The sequence below is a fragment of the Montipora foliosa genome, chromosome 10, assembly GCF_036669935.1.
Source record: "Montipora foliosa isolate CH-2021 chromosome 10, ASM3666993v2, whole genome shotgun sequence".
In the NCBI taxonomy this organism is placed as follows: domain Eukaryota; kingdom Metazoa; phylum Cnidaria; class Anthozoa; order Scleractinia; family Acroporidae; genus Montipora; species Montipora foliosa.
In genome coordinates, this window is record NC_090878.1 from 22,015,797 (window position 1) to 22,035,796 (window position 20,000).

At 39.8% G+C, this 20,000-nt stretch overlaps 1 protein-coding gene across 1 annotated transcript in view; it reads right to left on the minus strand.

The window, feature by feature from the left end:
• Nucleotides 1-20,000, minus strand: part of LOC137973807 (uncharacterized) — a 176,094-nt gene that overhangs the window by 59,312 nt on the left and 96,782 nt on the right. Inside the window, exon 5 of the mRNA XM_068820692.1 lies at nt 18,415-18,722. Coding sequence (XP_068676793.1) covers nt 18,415-18,722 — 308 coding nt within the window. The remainder of the gene's footprint in view (nt 1-18,414; nt 18,723-20,000) is intronic.

Here is a 20,000-nt window from a genome sequence, read left to right on the forward strand (position 1 = left end):
TAATTAAAAAATAAAACTTGTACAACTGCTTTACAAGATTGCCGTGTGGTGATTAATACCCCGTTTAAACTGCCCAATAGAACAAACGCTTTTTAAATCTTGGGGCAAGTTGTTCCACAAACAGGCCCCGCTGTAGCAAAAACTTCGTTTTAAGTAATTAGTATTTGGCTTGGGCAGCGAAACCTTTCCTTCAAGATCTCTTAGGTTATAATCATTGACGTGGCGTTCAGTGAAGAGACATTGAAGATAGTCTGAGGCAAGTTCATTCAATGTTTTATACAGAATTAAGGCTTTCTGCTTTTTACGACGAAGAGACAGCTTCTCCCACCTAAGCATCGCGAGAAGGAGATTAGAGCTCGTGTCAAAAGGTGATTGAGTAATTACTCTGGCAGCGCGATTTTGTAATTTTTGTAATTTATCACTCAAACAGCCACTCATACCATCCCAAACCGGGCTACAGTAATGAAAATGTGGTAATATTAAAGCATTATAAATTTGAAGTGCAACAACCCTCGGAATAAAAGGTCGAACACGTTTCAATGCACCAATGGCTAAACACTATCTTGCTTATCTCGTCAACGTGTTTAGACCAAGAGAGTTGTGCATCAATGGTAAGATCCAGAGATTTAATACGGTCAACTCTCTTGATCGTCCTGTCATCGATACTTATATTAATCTCCTCACATTGGGTATTCAATCTCTGCCTGGATCCGATTATCATTAGCTCAGTTTTGGCCACATTTAAACTTAATTTGTTGGCTCTCAGCCAACAGGTAAGATTGTTAAGTTCAGAAGACACTGCTAGTTTAAGATCGGCTACCGTTTTTGCAGATAAGGTTATACTGGTGTCATCCGCAAACATTCTCGGCGAGCAACCCGCAGGAAGTTAGGGAGATCGTTAATGTACATCAAAAAAAGCAAAGGACCCAGGATGCTACCCTGCGGTACGCCACAAGTAACAGTGCTGGCAGTTGACAGATTGTCATTTACATTACACCTTTGGGTCCGATTACTTAGGTATGACTGAAACCACTTAGCAGTTGCCTGGTCAGCACCAAAGTAAGACAATTTACGTAAAATAATTTCGTGATCAATTGTGTCGAAAGTTTTTTTAAGGTCAATGAAGACTACTCCGTTCAGGAAGCCGTTGTCGATGTTAACAGCCCGGCTATTTGTCGCCTCAAGCAAAGCCGTTAGGATGCTATGTAAGGAGCGAAAGCCCGACTGACAACTTGATAACAATTGATTGTCATTTAGGTATTGGTACAGTTGATCGTAAACAATTTTTTCAAAAACCTTCGAGATAACCGGAATTTCGAAATTTCTTCCCGAAATTTCGTGGAAACGTCTGTGAAACAACTGAATGTAAATGAGCAATCAGTAACAGCTCCAGCAGAAATAGCGCACGAATTTAATCGTTATTTTGCTACCATTGGCCCGAAACTTGCTAGTGATATTCCTTCTTCAGATGGCAACAGCTATCTGAATTATCTCACTAGCACGGATAAGGAGTTTCAGTTCCGCCCAACCTCCACAAATGAAGTATTTTCACTGCTGAATAAACTGAAAAAATAAAAGGCAGTCGGCCTTGACAAAATTTCTTCTCGACTTATTCGTGAATGCGCAGATCTTATTTGCAAACCGCTGTGCTATATTTTCAATCAGTCATTAAATGTAGGTGTGTTCCCAGACAACTGGAAGTGTGCACGGGTCACTCCACTATTCAAACAAGGGGAACGTGATGACCTAAACAATTACCGCCCAATTTCCGTTATCCCGGTTATAGCCAAAGTGTTCGAAAGAATAGTTTATAACCAATTATATGCGTACCTAACAAAGCAAAACGTAATATGTAAATGCCAATCTGGTTTTCGCTCTATTCATTCCACCGTTACGGCTCTACTTGGGGCTACGGATACTTGGGCTTACAACATTGACCGAGGAAAAATAAACGCTGTTGTTTTCCTAGACCTAAAAAAAGCTTTCGATACGGTTAATCACGAGATCCTTTTATCTAAATTAAATAATTACGGCATACATGGCATTTCTTACAACTGGTTTAAGTCCTATTTCGACAACCGCACTCAAAAGTGTTCCATTAATGGATCACTTTCTAAAACTTGCTCACTAAGTTGCGGCGTCCCTCAAGGGACTATTTTGGGTCCATTGTTGTTTTTGCTATATATCAATGATCTGCCAAACTGTCTAACGAATTGTGTGCCATGGATGTACGCAGATGACACCCACCTAACATATGCGGGTGACAATACAGGCGACATAGAATCAAGACTTAACCATGATCTAGAAAATGTTTAAAAATGGTTGATAGCAAACAAACTTACCCTGAACATGACAAAAACCGAATTTATGCTGATTGGATCAAGGCAGAGGTTGTATGCTCTCACAAATCCTCCAATTCCCGAGATTAATGGTGCTCCTATAACTCAAGTTTCTGTTGCTAAATCCCTGGGCGTGCTTATTGATAATAATCTTAACTGGAGTAGCCATGTCGATAAACTGACAAAGAAAGTAGCTTCTGGAATTGGAGCCCTCAAACGTATAAGGCATCTCGTTCCTCAGACGACATTGCGCTCTATTTATCACGCTTTACTTCAACCGCACTTTGACTACTGCAATGTCGTCTGGGGAAACTGTGGTATCGCGTTACATGACAAATTACAAAAACTGCAAAATAGAGCAGCCAGAGTTTTGACCTTCTCTAATTTTGATGCAAATGCTAGCAAGCTATTCAAAATTTTAGGCTGGAAAAATCTAGTTAGCCAGCAACAAATTGCGCTGGCCACAATGGTCTATAAGTGTCTTCAGGGGCTAGCACCGGAATATCTATGTTCTAAATTTACAAACCGCGAATCTGTTTATAGTTTAAGAGACTCTGAAAGAAAGCTTAATGTTCCGTTTCCGCGGACAAATTATTATAGAAACAGCTTCAGCTATAGAGGTGCTACTGTCTGGAATAGCTTACCCCTCAAAGCGAGACAAGCAGAGTCTCTTGGGCTTTTCAAAAATCTGATTAAAGACATATTTTAGTATAAAGCACGGCATTCATGGAAAGCAGCTTTAGAATTAATATAGTTTAATTGTATTTTATTGTAATCATTTTAAAATTTTACCTTTTGTAATTTAGATTTTAGCATTGTTTGTAATCTTAGCTGATGATTTTACCGTGCATAAATAATAAAATATCATATCAATAACGGAAATTGGACGATAATTGTTGAGGTCCGATTTTTCACCCTTTTTAAACACCGGAGTTACCCTGGCCATTTTCCATTCTGTTGGATAAATCCCAGTGATAATTGACTTTCTAAATATGGCGGTCAGCGATGGAGTAACAATACTAGCAGCCATTTTCAACAACTTACTTGGGATCATATCGAGGCCAGTGGTTTTCTTTTCATCAATATTCCTCAATAGGATAAAAACAACGTCGAGACTAGGAGTTTTTAGATGAAATGCTTTATCAGTGTGTGAAAGGTAAAACTCGGGATTTACTTCTGCAGCAGGAACGCTAGCACTTGGCCAATATTTGTGAAATGATCATTAAAAGCTCCCGCCATGTCGCCAGGACTGCTTATTGTTCTGTTGTCAACTTGGATTTCTAAGATATTCGTCGACTTGCTAGTGTTACGTGAGGTTAACTCGTTAATGAGGTTCCATGTTTTGCGCAGATTCCCTTTGCTAACTTTCAAGTTATCAGAAAAGTAGCGCTTGTTTGCTGGTTTAATTGCATTATTTACTTGGTTTCTAGCACATTTAAATTGCTCCCACATGTCGTGATCATTCGATGAAATTGCTTTCTTTTTAATTAAATCTCTTCTATGCATTTTATTCAATAACCCTTTAGTAATCCACGGAGCCTGCTTTTTACTAATTCTTTTTAGTTTGCGTGGTGCGTGTTTGTCCATGCAACTAACAAACATTTGTTTAATTAATTAAATAAAGAACTAATTAATTCGGGCAACCAACTTGGAGGGCTGGGTACCCCAGCTGAAATGCTTGGGACCCCAAGGGGCTCCCCGAAATTTTCCTTAGAGCACAGCCTTGGATGCATAACTGCAACATCCGACATCCGAAGCAGCAAGTTTGACATGCACTCGCCCAAACCTGAGACAAACTGGTTAAAAAGATCTTTTGCTTGTCGAGGGCAACAGCATGGGATGCACTTCAAAGTAACATTTGAGATTAGCTTTAAAGAGCTTCTGCCTGAGAGACCGGGGCAGAATTGGAAATGAAGGTTCGCCCGATCTCGCTTAAAATTGGTACACAAAGTACTTATTTCGACTTATGTAATATGCCAAAGTTTCAGCTTCAACAACTTTTTTTTAGCCGAGTTCTGGATATCAGCCCCTCAGGGGTCCCCAGAGGCTGATTTTCAGTGCAATTTTGGCCACGTTTAAATCTCTCTTTTAGCAACATGAAATTAATTTCAGGCAAAAAAAAACCATCTTTGTAAAGCCCTATCCTTAAGCTTTTATGGGTGAGAACATTAGCTCATGGAAAGTTTTCGCTAGCCTGTGGCTGTTATCACAACGTGGTCATATTTGAAGCATATGGGAAGCAACCGGAGATGGCCTGTTTTTCAGACCAAATATTTTCCATGCCCATGTTTTATATCTTGAGGTCTTAGTATCCCTCCAAAGTTCAGCCCTTAGTTTAGTAATATCAAGAAAAAAATACTAAGGTTGAGGCTTTTTACTAAGAAAAAAACTTACAAGAAGATGGCTAACCAGGCCACTTCCGGTTAAGGTTTCAACAAAGCGTGTCTGCAAAAATCAGCCATTTAATTTCGATTATCTTTTTTCCTTCCAAGTTATGGTTAAAAGAGACTCTGAAGTTAATTGTCACCGAGAAGAATTGCCGTTAATAAGAAATTTTTATGTGATTGTTTTAGGACCAATCAGATAGTGGTCCGACAGCGGTTATAAATTTCTTGGAAAATTACGGACAATAGAGCCGCTGTGAAAACTCTTTATTTACCTAACAACACATCTCTTGCAGGTAAATCACAATGCAAAATTGCATCTTTTTCGTCCAAACTGCAATGTTAAGTTTATCTCCTTTGTTCAACTCGTTCAACGTATCACGTCTGTAGCCCGTAGTAATGAAGCGCTAATTAAATCAGGATATAAGCAAGCTTTGTAGTTCCATTCAGTAGTACTATAACCCACCTGTTTGGGCTTTAATATTTTCTGAAGAAAAAAGAACTTATCGGTCTCTTTAAAAGCAACCACAACATCTGTCGTGACACTACTTGATAATCGTTTTGAACCTTTAAGAAATTTCGAATATAATTAAAGCTAATCGTCTAACCCAAATTGCAGTCACTCTTCCAGTCTATTTGCAAAGTGTCTGGATAAATTCACTTACACAAAACGCTTACGTGGCTTCACTTTTACAAACATGCCCCTTTCCTACAATACCTTAAAAGTGAGGTAACATTAGAAACTTTATCCCCAGCGATAAGTTGGTCGCAAGTGCGTCGTTGCGAGTTAGATATACACAGGTCGATTAATACCGTACATGACGAGGTCATTGTAGTTTGCTGGCTATGACTGACTTGGAATTCAGTTGTTTTCTCGTGCAGATTCGTCTCCTTGATATTGCAGAGAACGATTATGATAGAACTTGTATGAGAACCTCAATGGCATGATTTGTTTACTGAATATTTACGCAAACGGGTGAATTTTCATCGGTGACGTAGACATATCACAAATCGTCTTTAATTCATCTTTTGTGACGCCAGACGAGCCAGCTTGTTAAGAATTAACTTCCATTCAGGAAAATTATCAACTCTGTGTGACGCAGTCAGTTTATTACCAGCAGCGCCCACTTTGACTAGCAGGGCGTAACATCTCGATCTAATGTCGCTAATGGGAGAGTCACAGCAGGCTCTGACGGCTTGTTATCTCGTGCCCCACATATGTCAACTTCTTTCCAAAAGGTGCACCGTATACTCATGGTTTTGATTTTCCAAAAGACTAAATTGTGAAATCCAGACTTTCGCTACTCTGCCTTTCAAAAGCACTCAAATGGACTCAAATGAAACAAATTCGCTTACAGACTGAATAGATTTAATTAGTTTAATTAATAGATCGCAGATAGTTTCTTTTCTCGCATGCATTTTGTTGATGTTGATGATTTAGGACAGATTAAAGTCCACATTACATTCGGATTCTACACAAAAAGGAACTGGCATAGCGCGTTAGCGGGCTAGACTCTGGATCGTGCGGTCCTGGGGCCCGTTTCTCGAAAGTCCCGAAACTTTACGGGCCATTTTCGGGTGTCACAATTCCCTTTGTATCTCAGGAACGGAGAGGACTTAAGTTGTCAAACTTTACAGTCATTTTCCTTTTTGTTACCTTGAAAACACGTTAAAAGATCGGCTTTCTAAAACAAGTGGTTGGCAGTTTCACAAATAGCTTTTCGAGCCCCAAGTTACTAGGGCGTTGACATGTCGTCTTGGGAAAGCAATTTTCTTTAACAGTGCCTCTCTCCACCCAGATGTATAAATCGGCACCAGTGATTATCATCCTGTCCAGGAAAGAAGAGCAGTAACCAATTTAAGCTCCAGCAGGTACAAGCTGGCACCTAAGGTCTTGTGACGACTTACCTTATCACTTACAGCAGGCATAATGGCCCTCCAGGGCGATTACCGCCTAGGTTGCTTCTTATTACCGAAACCAGAGTTAAGGGTCAGCAATTCAGTGTGAGTCCATAAAGACTTACTTTTTCATGTGATCTACAGCTACGGGTGCCATAAAAGACCCCCAAGTCCTTAAGGGCTCCAAGAAAGCTGAAATATTCTATTTCCCAAGTTGCCAAAAAAGTAGTCTTTACCGGAAGGATAACCCACTCCATCCCTGTCCTATCTTTGGATATATATGCAGTATGAATGCCACCATGGATCTGTGCTGTTTGAGAAAGCAACAAAAGGAAAATACTGATAGAGAAAGGCAAAGAGTGCCCGTGAGTAATCTTCTAGCAATTTAGCGGATTGGCGGCAAAAACGGACCGAGTTGGACGTCCTTATCAATCATTTACAACATACGAGAGCCATTTACACTGGGGCACTGGGTATGAATAAATATTCAGTAAACAAATCATGCCATTGAGGTTCTCATACAAGTTCTATCATAATCATTCTCTGCAATATCAAGGAAACGAATCTGCACGAGAAAACAACTGAATTCAAAGTCAGTCATAGCCAACAAACTACAATGACATCGTCACGTACGGTATTAATCGACCTGTGTATATCTAACTCGCAACGACGCACTTGCGACCAATTTATCGCTGGGGATAAAGTTTCTAATGTTACCTCACTTTTAAGGGATTGTAGGAAAGGGGCATGTTTTTAAAAGTGAAGCCACGTAAGCGTTTTGTGTAAGTGAATTTATCCAGACACTTTGCAAATAGACTGGAGGAGTGACTGCAATTTGTGTTAGACGATTAGCTTTAATTATATTCGAAATTTCTTAAAGGTTCAAAACGATTCTCAAGTAGTGTCACAACAGATGTTGTGGTTGCTTTTAAAGAGACCGATAAGTTCTTTTTTCTTCAGAAAACATTAAAGCCCAAACAGGTGGGTTATATATAGTACTACTGAATGGAACTACAAAGCTTGCTTATATCTTGATTTAATTAGCGCTTCATTACTACGGGCCATAGACGTGATACGTTGAACGAGTTGAACAAAGGAGATAAACTCAACATTGCAGTTTGGACGAAAAAGATGCAATTTTGCATTGTGATTTACCGGCAAGAGATGTGTTGTTAGGTAAATAAAGAGTTTTCGCAGTGGCTCTATTGTCCGTAATTTTCAAGACTTCTTCCAAAAAATTTATAACCGCTGTCGCACCCACTATCTGATCGGTCCTAAAACAATCACAAAAAAATTTTTTATTAACGGCAAGTCTTTTCGGTGGCAATTAACTTCAGAGTCTCTTTTAACCATAACTTGGAGGGAAAAAAGATAATCGAAATTAAATGGCTGATTTTTGCAGACACGCTTTGTTGAAACTTTAACCGGAAGTGGCCTGGTCAGCCATCTTCTCGTAAGTTTTTTTCTTCGTAAAAAGCCTCAACCTTAGTATTTTTTTCTTGATATTACTAAACTAAGGGCTGAACTTTGCAGGGATACTAAGACCTCAAGATATAAAACATGAGCATGGAAAATATTTGGTCTGAGAAACAGGCCATTTCCGGTTGCTTCCCACATTCTTCAAATATGACCAAGTTGTGATAACAGCCAACATACATGTAGGTAACATTAGCATTATTTCAGAGAATTTTTAAATTAGCATTTTTTAACTACACATATATGTAAGATTACATATTAAAGTACACGGCTTATTTAGAAACCAATATTGTATGTTGAAATTACTATCCTGTAGGGGTAAAGTCAATGTATGCGTGCGTTTTCTCCTTCAATGTTGTCTGAACGCATTGTTTTTCTTGACGATGAAGTTTCCAAGGGTCCACTTTCGCCAGCAGCATTACTTACTTGACGTTCAAACACATTTTAAGCCTACAAAAACTTTCCAATTCACGCATTCCTCTAGGCCTAGCTACAAATATCTCGTAAAATCGTCTAAATATGTTTCAGGAAATTCCTGATATTTTCCCGAAATATCTCGCTGTCAACCTCGTTCCCAGGGTCTCTCTTCTCTGCCTCCATTGTCGTTGAGAGAAGACCCTGGTTCACGCTGGTCACGTGGCACTCGTCGACCAAGATTTTTCCACTAGGGTAGTGTTTTCGTTATATTTTGATCCCGCATCCGCACCTGGGCGAAAAAATATTCGTTTAACAAGGCATTTCTAAAATAAAAAGGTCAAAAGAGCTGATGTTATATTCCCACAGGAGATGAATTCCCACAAAAGTGGTCAAACTAAAAGCAAGAGCTTTTGTGATCGACAAGACGACTTCAATGTCGAGCGGCGATTGACGTTCGCTTTAAAAAAAATTAATTTCGTTAGTAGCCAAAGTTGCTTCTTCAGAACAAACATTAACATAAAAGAATATACCAAACACTACGTTTGCTTGATAAAAATCTCTTTTATTTTACTGCGACTAAAAATATACACGCTATTAAAGCGCGGTGCAGTGGTAAAAAAAATCTTAACGACATCGACAATTTACACGAAGTTGTTGAAATATAAATATCATAAGTCAAACTGTCAACTCGCTGTACAAGATTGCGACCTTAGCAATCACGTTGTTTAACTTTCGAAAGAAAAACGAAAATCAAAGAACAAAATGAAATACCTGCACATGCTAATACAGTTTGATTTGATGGATTTGAAGTCGATATGTGACTCGAGAACTTAAATAACAACACACCGACTGATCGCTGAACATGTTTGTTTTGCATGGATAACCGTTTCCCTTGTTTTCTTGCACGACAAAATCTTCTTTCCTTTAAAATTGTCGCAAACTATTAGCATTCTTCGTTGATCCGGACCTTCACACGACTTGAATAACGTGAGGATATTTTCTGTGGCGTCTGATCGATTTGACCACAACTTTTTTTCTTTCACATCGGGTTCCATATGTGTAGTACATAAAATACTGCTGTCAAACGTTTTGTCAATGGTTATGTGGCCACAAAATCAATTGCGTGCTGATTCCCTTCTTTGCAATGTCAACAAAGCCTACATTGCCACCCATCCCCTAACACACATTTCGTCAACCTCCCAGATTCTGGGAGACACGTGACCAGCGTGAACCAGGATCTTCTCTCAACGACAATGGAGGCAGAGAAGAGGGACCCTGGGAACGAGGTTGTCTCGCTGTTTCCCCCAAAATATTGTGAAAAAATTCTAAATATCCTAAATATTTTCTTAACAGTTTTCTATAAATATTATAAATTGATCAAAAACTTAATTTATTGGCAAGACCGCAATGCGGCAGTCTTTACAAAGTGACTAAAACAAGTACAAGGAAAGGGCAGCAGTAAAAGCCGGAATCCGGAGTCTGGAATCCGAGATCCGGAAACCAGAAACCAGAATTTGCGAGAACTACTCACTCCTTGTACGCTCTGCTATAATTTGCACACTCAAGTATTTCACTCTGAGAAAATGTATACTGTAAAATGGATCTGAGCTTGCTATTCTCAGTAGATACATGTATACAGATTTGAGAATGGTGATGGCATCATCAAACTATGGCAGTCCAAATAACAATAAAGGAAACTTAAAGATTGTCTAATTTGTTTTCCTTATTTTTCACCTGGCTTTTTGGGTACAAAAATGCTTCTTTTTAAGGTACAAGGCGCCTGGAGAATAGGGGGCTTGAGCACGCGCGTTTTTAAGACGCGGATGGCACCCGGAAGGGAACATTTCGCGTGCCAGGACTTTGGTGTCTCCCAGATTTTTGTATCAATTAAAAGCTACTTAGCAATGTAAATGTGATTTATGAAGACAAGTTAAAAGGAAAAACAGCTCACTTCCGTAAGTGACGGAGCGCGACTGAAGCCGTTGATTCAGGAAGAACATACAGTAATACCGTCAATTTCCGATAGTAACGACCCCCCGAAATTAACGTCATTTGTTTGTGGCCGCTCGTAAATCCCAAGAGCATCGACCCCCGAAAGTAGCGACCTCCCGAAAGTAGCGACTTCCCCACCCCCTGAAAGTAGCGAGACCAAGTTTTGTAATTGTATGCCGTATACCATTAATATGTCAATCAATAGTCAAAATTTTAATGTACAATATGTTCGTGCAGTGTCACAAATTGTTCACAATAAAGCACTTTAATTTACAACAAGAGAAGCTTTATGCCACCATTCGTCCTTAACATCAGTTCACAGATGTAGCGATGTAAGAACTACTGTTAACCGGTATAATTTCGTATTAACAACAGGAACGTTCCTTCAAATTGACATTGAAAACTCTATATACTTTTCTACGTAGTTTTTGCTGCATTTATCATTGTTATCTTCTTTTTGTGAAAAAAAATCTATATAATGTAGAATGCAAATAAAATGTTGTTCTTTTTTTATTTTTATGTTGTTCATTTTTTATTTCGGAAAAAAGCTCGCACCAGCTCTATTTGTCAACGGTTTTTGTTCCCCGAAAGTAACGACCCCCCCGAAAGTAGCGACCCCTAAAGGCTGCTAATTCCGAAAGTATCAAGAGTCGCTACTATCGAAACTCTACGGTATGAGAAATTCACATTGTTTATCGAAGTTAAGTTCTTTCGAGACGTCCCACTAGCATTGAATAGGGAAACAAGTAAGTTTTGAAGAAGTTATGCCGAAAGGCAGATGAATATTGCGCTTCAAAGTCGACAACTGATGATATGGTCGGCTTGCGTTAGAAGGTTCTTCCGCCGTGTTTTCGCAGTTTGAACATACCGTGAACTTTAGAATGATGTACTTCCACATGACACCCAAAATCGCCAAAAAGTAGAACGAAACATTGCAATAACCAGTTGAAACTGTTGAACAACATAAAAGAAATACAGCAAAAGGAACGAAAAGCAGTGTGGACTCAAATGGACAAGATTGAAACGGATTGCATTCGGGTAATCTTAAACTGAAAAAGGTCGGCCCGACGTTTTTCATGTTTATGGCAAATCACCCGGATAAAGGTCGTTTTTGATCACAATCATGTGTGTGATGAAACAATAATTTTATCAGTAAAGGAATTCCACAAAACCATTTTCGAGCTTTAAACTCGTGATGAACTAAAGATTTTCGTGAACACCCTAAAATAACGTGACACATTCCCTTTTGGAGACTTCAGTAGAACATAATCAAAGGGAGGAAAGAAAGTAAAACACAACTTTGTTTATTTAATAAATTTCAAACATTATTCCTTTTATGTAAACTTGACTATGTACAATAAACAAATTTTGTTTATGATGATTAGAATAATTGATGATAATCAAGATGCTCAAGAAACCAGGCCTTTGTTTTTCAAAATAAATCACTGTTTAGTGAATACACACTAGCAAAACCAATTGAGTTATCTAGTGGATAGTGATTTATCCAGTGTTGATAAGTTGTTGTAGTTCTCCCAAATTGTGGATAATTCTGGTTTCTGGTTTCCGGATTCCGGTCTCTGGCTTTTGGTGCTGCCCCAAGTAAATGTGAATGCGTTTAGTACATCGTAGCATTTTCTGCCCTGCGTGACAACGAAGGTATGGCATTCATCTCTATGCTATACTCTTTAATCTCTTTTAAAAAATAAACAACAATATAAACTCTGACCCTGTTCTTTTCAAGCCAAAACGCGTATCTGCTTTGGGTAGTTCAAGTACTTTATGCCCTGGGACTCCTTTGTGACGACTCCCCTGTCTCCTAATAATCAGTTAACGATTGTTTACTCGAAGCATTGGGGCTGCCTCTTTCAGCAAGTGCCATATTTAGGGTGTACTTACTATGACTCGTGGGATACAATATTCGTGAGGAAAACCGCTGGACAGGTCAACCGGACCACTGCTGACAATTAATTGATCTCAAGTTTAAAATAAATTTTAAACAAAACATGTGTGAACACATAAAAGAAATAAGACCATACCAAAATCCCAAACAAAATCTCTTTTTTTTCTAAATATCCCTGGAGCTTCTAAGTATCTAAAAAAAAAAAAAAATATCCGGATATTTGTAGCTAAGCCTACATTCCTCATTTTGTAACCCTCTCAGTACTAGGGTAGACTTTCATACACCGACCAAAATGGTTGAAGACAAAAGAACCATTGTTACTCGGACTACGAATTTCTGATTAGGTATAATTGTTACAATAAGTGACTGTATTGGTTTGCTAGCCCTTTTGTTTTATAGACATTAATAATTTCGTATTAGGTATATAAAAGACAAGCCCGGTGTTAAGAAGGGATTCATCACAGGAGAAACACTTCGTCTTTTAATAACAAACTCCGTTGAAGAAAACGTTTACAACAAGCGAGGTTTTCAATCGCAATTACTCGACCGAGCTATCTTCAGTTCCAGAACTTATTACAACTACAATTGTAGAGATCAATTTTGCAGCATGATCTAGGAAAGAGTCCTTAAAAACAAAAGCTATTAAGACATCTGCATACATTGTATCATCCGCCTACATCTTAGCCCAAAAAAATATTCTAGACTTACAGAACATTATTGGTACCTCATTTCAGACAAACTTAAACTCGCAAAAATATTTTCCAACACTATGCATTGTCGCTTGCATTGTCACTTATCGGAAGGGCAAATCGCTCAAAGATTTTCTAGTCAGAGCCAACAACTCTCCAACCACAGAAACAGGAGTTATATGTGGTATTCAGGTTGACAGCATTACAATCAGACATAAACCGTCTTAAATTGCTTTATCTGTCTTTCCTGAACCAAAGCAGATGGGTGCAATCAGTGGGTGAGTAAACTGACTCATGTTATATTTCACAGTAGGTCACTAGAGGATAAAGAGCACGTGTAAACAGATATGTATAAACAGAGCACCTTCATGTGGTAGCTTAATTCAGGTAGGCGGCAAACAGGTGTCATGATGAGAGGGAGCAATTCCATTAACAATTGTGTCCTGCTGTCTTCCCATTTCAAAGTAATAATTGCAGTCCACTGGGCCACAGCTCTATCGTGGAAAAAAATTGTAGGATATATTTTCCGACAAGACCTGAATTTGATCGTTACCTCAAAAAACAGAATTCACAAGTGCATGTTACGAGACAAGTTAAATGAATACGAAATCGACAAGCATGCATACTTGCGTATTCTATAGGAAAATTCACAATCGAAAGTGTTTGTTTCCACGACATCGAAAGAGGAAATTTGTTGACTTTGTGCTAAAGGTATCAGAAACAAAGACGAAATAAAACGAAAGCTTATTTGCATCTTGAGTCGCCGTTTGCAAAAGAGATCTCCAGTGATATTTTTGGATCAACACTTTGTGCCGTATTTGTGCTGATAGAAACGAAACACGATTATCAATTAAGGGAAACCTTCGAATCGTCACGAAAGTCAATTGATTTCACTCTTGAAAGATTAGGTTGGCTTCAGGTGTAGGAGAGGCGCTAGACCGGAATTAAAAGTACATCTCAGTGAAACTTTCCATTTAGCGATGCAATGATTCTCGTCAAGGAATACACGGCAGGACTTTTCCGCGGGTGGCGGTTGGCGGATGACGGGCAACTGGTGGGAGGGTCACGATGGATAGGAGGTGACGGGTAGCACAAATTCAAATAAAATTCATGAACCTATATACACGACTTTTCCAGGACTATTTTTTCACAAGAGTTTATTTTCGAAAATCAATGGAAGACATGAAATAACTGAGAAATCATGCCACACGGAAAGCCCAAAGGAAAAATACGTGACAATCAAAATAAAAAGTGGTCGGATAGAATTTAAGTAAGCTCTCCATAGTTTTGTAGCCGTGCATGAGAAAAGTTATGTGATTTGACTTGAATTCACACGCTGATGACGCAAGCATTATCAAATTAGCACGTGCTCATATCACCGGCGTGTCGGGTAACCTCGCGGAAAAGAACTTTTTCAGGGGCAAGCTTATGATCTACAATTTTTACATCGCTACAACTTTCCTTGCTCTATGCTGGCCTTAGCAGACGTATTTTAGAAGATGTCAGTACAATTTTTTCCTCATGATTGTTTACAAGTTGCGGTTTTTTGAGAGCTTTAGCAACGACGACAGCGACGGCAACGGAAACGTCATTTCAAAATATATATATAACTTTTTGTAACACTTTCACGATTGTCCCCATTTGTGTAACTTGGAAAATGCTGGCGAACTAAATTACTTTGAGCGACGTTAAAGCAAGAAAAAAGAAATAAAGTTTATCATTATGTGCTTACCTTCTAGAGAAAACCTATAATTTGGTCATTTCACGTTGTTGTTTTGCAGAGGACGGCCAATACACTGTAAATGCACCAAAATGTAAACCCAACAAGCGCGCTGCCTTGGGCGGCACCTTTAATCGGACCCCATTTTGTGAAAACCTGGACTCGCCCCAGGAAACGTGTATTTATCAGAACACGAAACAATAGACCATTTTACAGTTGTGTGTTTAGTTACCTGGCCTATGAATTAAAGTGAGGCTGGAGTTGACCTTGCTTTGATAGAAAAGCTCACTGCTTTTCTTATGCAAATTCGTACTAATTAGCATAACAAAAACATCATTAACATGAGAAAAGGAGGGAGATCTGTAGGATAACAAGGTCAACACCAGCCTCACTTTTATTTAAAGGCCTGGGCCCGGTTGATCAAAAGCCGAGTAACGCTAATACCGAGATTAACAATTTACCAAGGAGTTTATTTCTCTACGCCCAAATGCTGATTAACGCTGATATTCGGCAAAACTTTACATTAGAGGAAGTCAATCTTCAAAAACAAAAACAAGCAAAACAACTTTCACCAAAAAGTTGAAAACATGAAACAAAGGTTTACGCTAATCCTGGATTAAAGTTAATCAGCCCAGTTTACTAACCACACAACTCAATCTCGACTCCAGAGCTCTTCTCTTGACTGAGGGAGAGAAGATCTCTGGGGAACCCTGAAACAAAGTGTCTTCTCATTGGTTTTCGTGAAGAACAATCAAAAGTGTCTCTAATTGGTGCATTCATGTCAGCACGAGGAGTGAGCAGTCGCCTTAAGGTTTAAATAGCCAGTTCTTGGCTATAACAACCCTACGGCGCATGTTCTCCTACATAGAGTTTCCCAGAGCCTTGGGTCGAACCGAGACTCTGGTGACGAGAATGGTACACAACTGTAAAGGGGTCTATTCAGAACTGCAAGTTGGAACAATTGAATTATGTAGCTAAATGACCAAGATGTGTTTTGCGTCTCCTAATTTATAGGGGACGGGAGCAGGACTAAAAAGGGCGGGAGCCGGGAGAGCAAGGTAAGGGAAGCGGGAGGTGTTGAACCCCCCTCATTGAATACTGCAGCATTCTCCACAAGGTAAACTAAATGCCTAGCTTCATCTCTGAAAACGCTGTGCAATTCAAAGAAACTATTACCATCTCACCGAAACCTCACGGAGAATCGTTTTTTTTTGTGGGGAATTAAGGCCCGTTTTAAACGTCACATTTTACATGTGCCGAATCTAATGCAAATGAGCGAAAAGAATAGATTTTTCTCATTTGCATTAGATTCGGCACATTTAAAATGCGACGTTTAAAACGGGCCTTACCGATTGTTATTTAGGGCATTAAAATAAAAATACACCAGAATTTCTTACCTTGCCTCCTTGACCTATTTACGGTATGTTCTTAGCATTTCTGGCCGTTTCAGCGCAATTCTAGAAAGTTTTAGTTCTACCGTTGCTCTCTCACAATTATATATGATTCTCCAAAGCTGGTGGAGGCGTGGGAGGCGCGGTGGCCTCATGGTTAGTGTGCTCGACTCCGGATCGAGTTGTCCGGGTTCGGGGCCTGGCCGGGGACATTGTGTTGTGTTCTTGGGCAAGACACTTTACTCTCACAGTGCTTCTCTCCACCCAGGTGTATAAATGGGTACCGGCGTAATGCTGGGGGTAACCCTGCGATGGACTAGCATCCCATCCAGGGGGGATCATAAATACTCCTAGTCGCTTCATGCTACAGAAACCGGAGATAAGCGCCGGCCTTAATGGGCCTTCAGGCTCGTAACAGAGACTTTACCTTTACCTCCAAGGCTGGTTACTTGCTGGCGGCGGTCTCGCATATCCACCGAAGGAAATCAGCCGTAAATTCACTCCGAACGCTCAGGTCGCCTCGAGATTTAACCCAGTGCATAGCGTGCGAGCAGGCTCACTTGATAGGTAAGGGTGGTGGAGTCCGGCTCTCTGTTGCAGCTCCACCACCCTTGCATATCAAGTGAGCCTGCTCGCAGTCTACCCAGTGCACAATAAAATCCTCCTCTAACTAATGCCTTTTCTATCGACGGATAAAAAACAGCTGTGGTGCGGGAATTTCGGCTCGCTAATGTATCGACTCCCTTCCATCGTGGACCGTCGACAATGCTCTGCCATGAAGTTCCGTGCGCGGAACGATGTCAGTGACACATACACTGTAAACAAACTGAATGTTTATGTTTTGTTTGTGAAACATCTTTCATGGGTCAGCATTTCAATGAGCTTCGTCCGTTTGTGCGTGACAGTTGAGTACTTTCCCGAGAAGGGCCTCACGTTGTACCTGTCACTGAGACTAAAGCCTCGTCGTTCACCCTGTGTGTAACAAATTTGAATCTTGGGCCCGGTCGGTAAGGTGTTTTCCAACGGTTTCCTGGACGGAACATCCTAATCAAGCATGTTGCTAAGGGCCAAATCAGCCCATTTTGAGGATTTGCAATTCCTTTCGTGAAAGTTTGTCTGATATGACGATTGAAATATGTGGCAGCACTGGCATTCTTGGTCTCAGTGGAATTTCGGGTCCATTTAAGCTTTCTGGAACAATCAACAGCAATTTGTGTTTCCGACTGCTTCATTGGAGTTTCCAGCCTTGAAGATAATGTACCAGTCAAATTGAAGCTTCAACAACCAAACCCCTGGGCATTTGAATTTTTGGAAAATTTTTGTTCAAGTGCCCCCCCCCCCCCCCTTCCTCCGGGCCAAAAAGCTGTTCAAATGCCTCATCATAGGTCCATTTCAGGTGATCAAATGCCCCCACCCCCGGGAAAATTACCAGATTACTGTTTTAACTTTTCAGTAGCTTCTATTATGCTTCTGAAGCTGTGTATGTAAACATGCTTTGATAGACAACACCAGAGACCCGGGGCTCTACATAGCAGGAGGCACAAGGAGGACAGGTAACAGGTATAAATATCTCTTTCTGTAGGTCTTTGCTTTTCAGCTAATCAGCCACGAATACGGAATCTCTTCCTTGAAATGCATCTACCTTTGTGTCCACCATGATTTATCAAACCACGTGCAAACGTAACATGAAATCGAGGCTAGCGATCAAATTCCCACTCCCTATGAGTGGTGATCAAATGCCCCGCCCAAGGAAGTCTAAGATGATCAAATTCCCCCCGCCCAGGGAGGAAAAGGAGTCAAATGTCAAATGTCCGGGGTATGCCCGGGGAAGGGGTGGGGGGGGGGGGGGGTGTTGAAGCTTTAATTTGACTGGTACATAAATATATGAAGAGAAAATAGCGAACCTAGAACCCACTGGAGTAGCGCTGAAATGGCCAAAGTACGCCACAAAAACACTGATAAGGTATCGAGAAGACAAGGTAAGGCATTTTTATTGGATTAATGTTGTTTTATTTTTGACTTCTAAAGACGCTTGCAAATTCCCATACAAACGGTTATTATTTTAACTGATCATGATGCTCAAATTACATCGTTAACGTGGGGTACCTGTGGTTTTTCGCGTGAGATTTGACGTGGAATTCCCTCGCCAGGTGGTGAATTTGTTTAAAAGAGTATGGCAAATCTTCCCTAAAAAGTTAATTACAAACCTTTTCTGTCCCATTCACTTTGTAGGTTGTCCATTTTACGTTGTCCAACGATGTATATATCTTGTATTTTGTTGTCCATTGATCAGCAGTTGGGTTTCCTTGAGTTGCTGTGGCGCAAATGTAGAACTCATAACCAAGGTTGATTTGTAAGAAGTCGCTAGCATTTCTTTTGGTGCTTGGTAACCATGCACCATTTCCGTTCAGTCGACACTTTTCAGGTCCATAACCAAATCTGGATGAGGAAGCTGAGTAGACGTCATCTGAAAATCTGCCAATAGTGAACCAGCTGATTGCTTGAATCTGACAGCCTAAAAAAAATAAGCGATTATCTTAGCTGGACGAGTGGATTTGACAGCTGTGTAGTTTATGATATCACAAGTTTAATAACCAATATGGTTACTTCCGGATAAAAGTTCGTGGTCGCGTTGTTCAGTCGCAGTTCCATTACCGCATCTGACTATACATGGGCAAAAACTTAGAGCCAAATTCCAACTAAATTATTTATCCAGAATTAGCATAATTGTCGTCTTGGTTATAATAAACCGGAAGACCTGCATTGGAAAAGGTTGACTTTTCATTCGGCGACAAGAGACTTGAACTATAAGCAAATTCAGTTGAAATAAAAAAAAGGAATTGTCCGACTCTAATGTTGAAGATACTCACTAGCACAACTTTTTCAATTTATAGACACCTGATATTTAACTAATAGTCACCGAAGAGAAGGTGAATAATTGTTTTAATATACACCACACAAGCTGAAAAAAAAAGCAAACCAAAAAACTACTATATTTTTGTAAAATGTGATCGGAAATTTCAAATCTCGCACGCCGGCTACTCGGAGAGGAATAGTAATTGGATAATCAACTCCGAGTTAGCCAATCAGCGCACGCGGAGAGAACTATTCACTTCTGTGGTAATAATAATTTCGGTTTTTGAAGGCGCTAAGCTAAGCAAATATCTTTGTTTCTTGAAATATAAAAACACGATCTTCTTTCTTAAAGAAAACGACTTTACACTCTCCGTTTTCAAGTTTGAAAAGTTTCAAGTTTTCAAGTTTCAATGAGCGCATACAGGATCGCGACTTTTGGTTCTCCCACCCAGTTTTGAATGAGTTATTGATCTTAATGAGAATTGTTACGGAGGCTGCAAAGAGTTTTCGACAGGCACGGGTGGGTTTCCAAAGGAAAAGGACTACAACAGAGATATTTTAGACGGGAAACCCTTTGATATTTGTGTACTACTTTTTTCAGGCAGTTTCTAAAGGTTGTCCACGAGTCCCCGACTGTTGCCATGATGGCAACAGTACGACACTGCCACAAGTCCTTTAAAATCAGTTTCGAAAAATACCTTTAAAACCATTTTGAAAATTAAATTCCATTAAACTTTTAACTAAAATTGATCCAATAGAACTTGCATGATTTGTGAAAACATCGTTGGAAGATGGTTGGAAAAAAAATTGTAAAAGAATTTTCGAAGAAACTTAAGAACGTGTAGGAGGGAAGTTTCGACATATTGCTTAAGTGTAACAAATTCTTTTTCCCGGTCTCTGCGCTGGTAGGTCGCATTTTTATTTCTGTCTACACTTT